General features: G+C 78.9%; 1 protein-coding gene across 1 annotated transcript in view; it reads left to right on the plus strand.

The window, feature by feature from the left end:
• The first annotated feature begins 243 nt into the window (after window positions 1-243).
• Window positions 244-905, plus strand: part of LOC123325104 (proto-oncogene FRAT1-like) — a 16,184-nt gene continuing 15,522 nt past the window's right edge. Inside the window, exon 1 of the mRNA XM_044916223.1 lies at window positions 244-899. Within this exon, the coding sequence (XP_044772158.1) occupies window positions 244-899 (656 nt within the window). The remainder of the gene's footprint in view (window positions 900-905) is intronic.

Genomic DNA, 905 nt, shown 5'->3' on the forward strand with positions numbered 1-905 from the left:
ACGTCACCCATTGTTTACAAATCAACCCGAGCCGGTAGGATTCCGGCTCCCGCGGCTGTAGGCGCGCGGCGCGAGTGCCTGGCGGGCTCCCGCTTCCGCGTCCGCCCCGGGCCCCCGCCCCCGCTTCGGCCTCAGCCCCGCGCCCCGCGCCCCGCGCCCCGCGCCGCCGCGGCCCACCGAGCCCCGCCGGCCGCCGGGCCGCCAGCGCCGGCCGCAGAGCTCCGGGTGCCCGGGCGGGGGGCCATGCCGTGCCGGAGGGAGGAGGAAGAGGAAGCCGGCGAGGAAGCGGAGGGGGAGGCAGAGGAGGAGGAGGACAGCTTCCTCCTGCTGGAGCAGTCGGTGACGCTGGGCGGCTCGGGCGAGGTGGACCTGCTGGTGGCCCAGATCGGCGAGACGCTGCAGCTGGACGCGGCGCAGGACAGCCCGGCCTCCCCGTGCGCGCCCCCGGGGCCGCCGCTGCAGCCCCCGCGGCCCCCGGCGGCCGTGCGGGCGGACAAGGCCCGGCCCCCGGCGCTGCCACTGCTTCTGCCGCCGGCGCCGGCCGAGCCGGTGGGCCCGGCGCCCCCGGGGGCTCTGCGCTGCGCCCTCGGGGACCGCGGCCGCGTGCGGGGCCGGGCTGCGCCCTACTTCGTGGCCGAGCTCGCCGCAGGCCCCAGCTCGCTGTCCCCACTGGCCCCTCAGCCCGGCTTTGACGGGCCTTCGGGAGCGGACAAGCGGGGCGCCCCGCAGCCGCTGTCGGGCCCGTGCCGGCGAGGTTGGCTGCGGGGCGCCGCCGCCTCCCGCCGCCTGCAACAGCGACGCGGGCCCCAACCCGAATCCCGCACGGGCGACGACGACCCGCACCGGCTCCTGCAGCAGCTGGTGCTCTCGGGGAACCTCATCAAGGAGGCGGTGCGGAGGCTTCA

This window comes from Neomonachus schauinslandi, chromosome 6, assembly GCF_002201575.2.
Source record: "Neomonachus schauinslandi chromosome 6, ASM220157v2, whole genome shotgun sequence".
Taxonomy (NCBI): domain Eukaryota; kingdom Metazoa; phylum Chordata; class Mammalia; order Carnivora; family Phocidae; genus Neomonachus; species Neomonachus schauinslandi.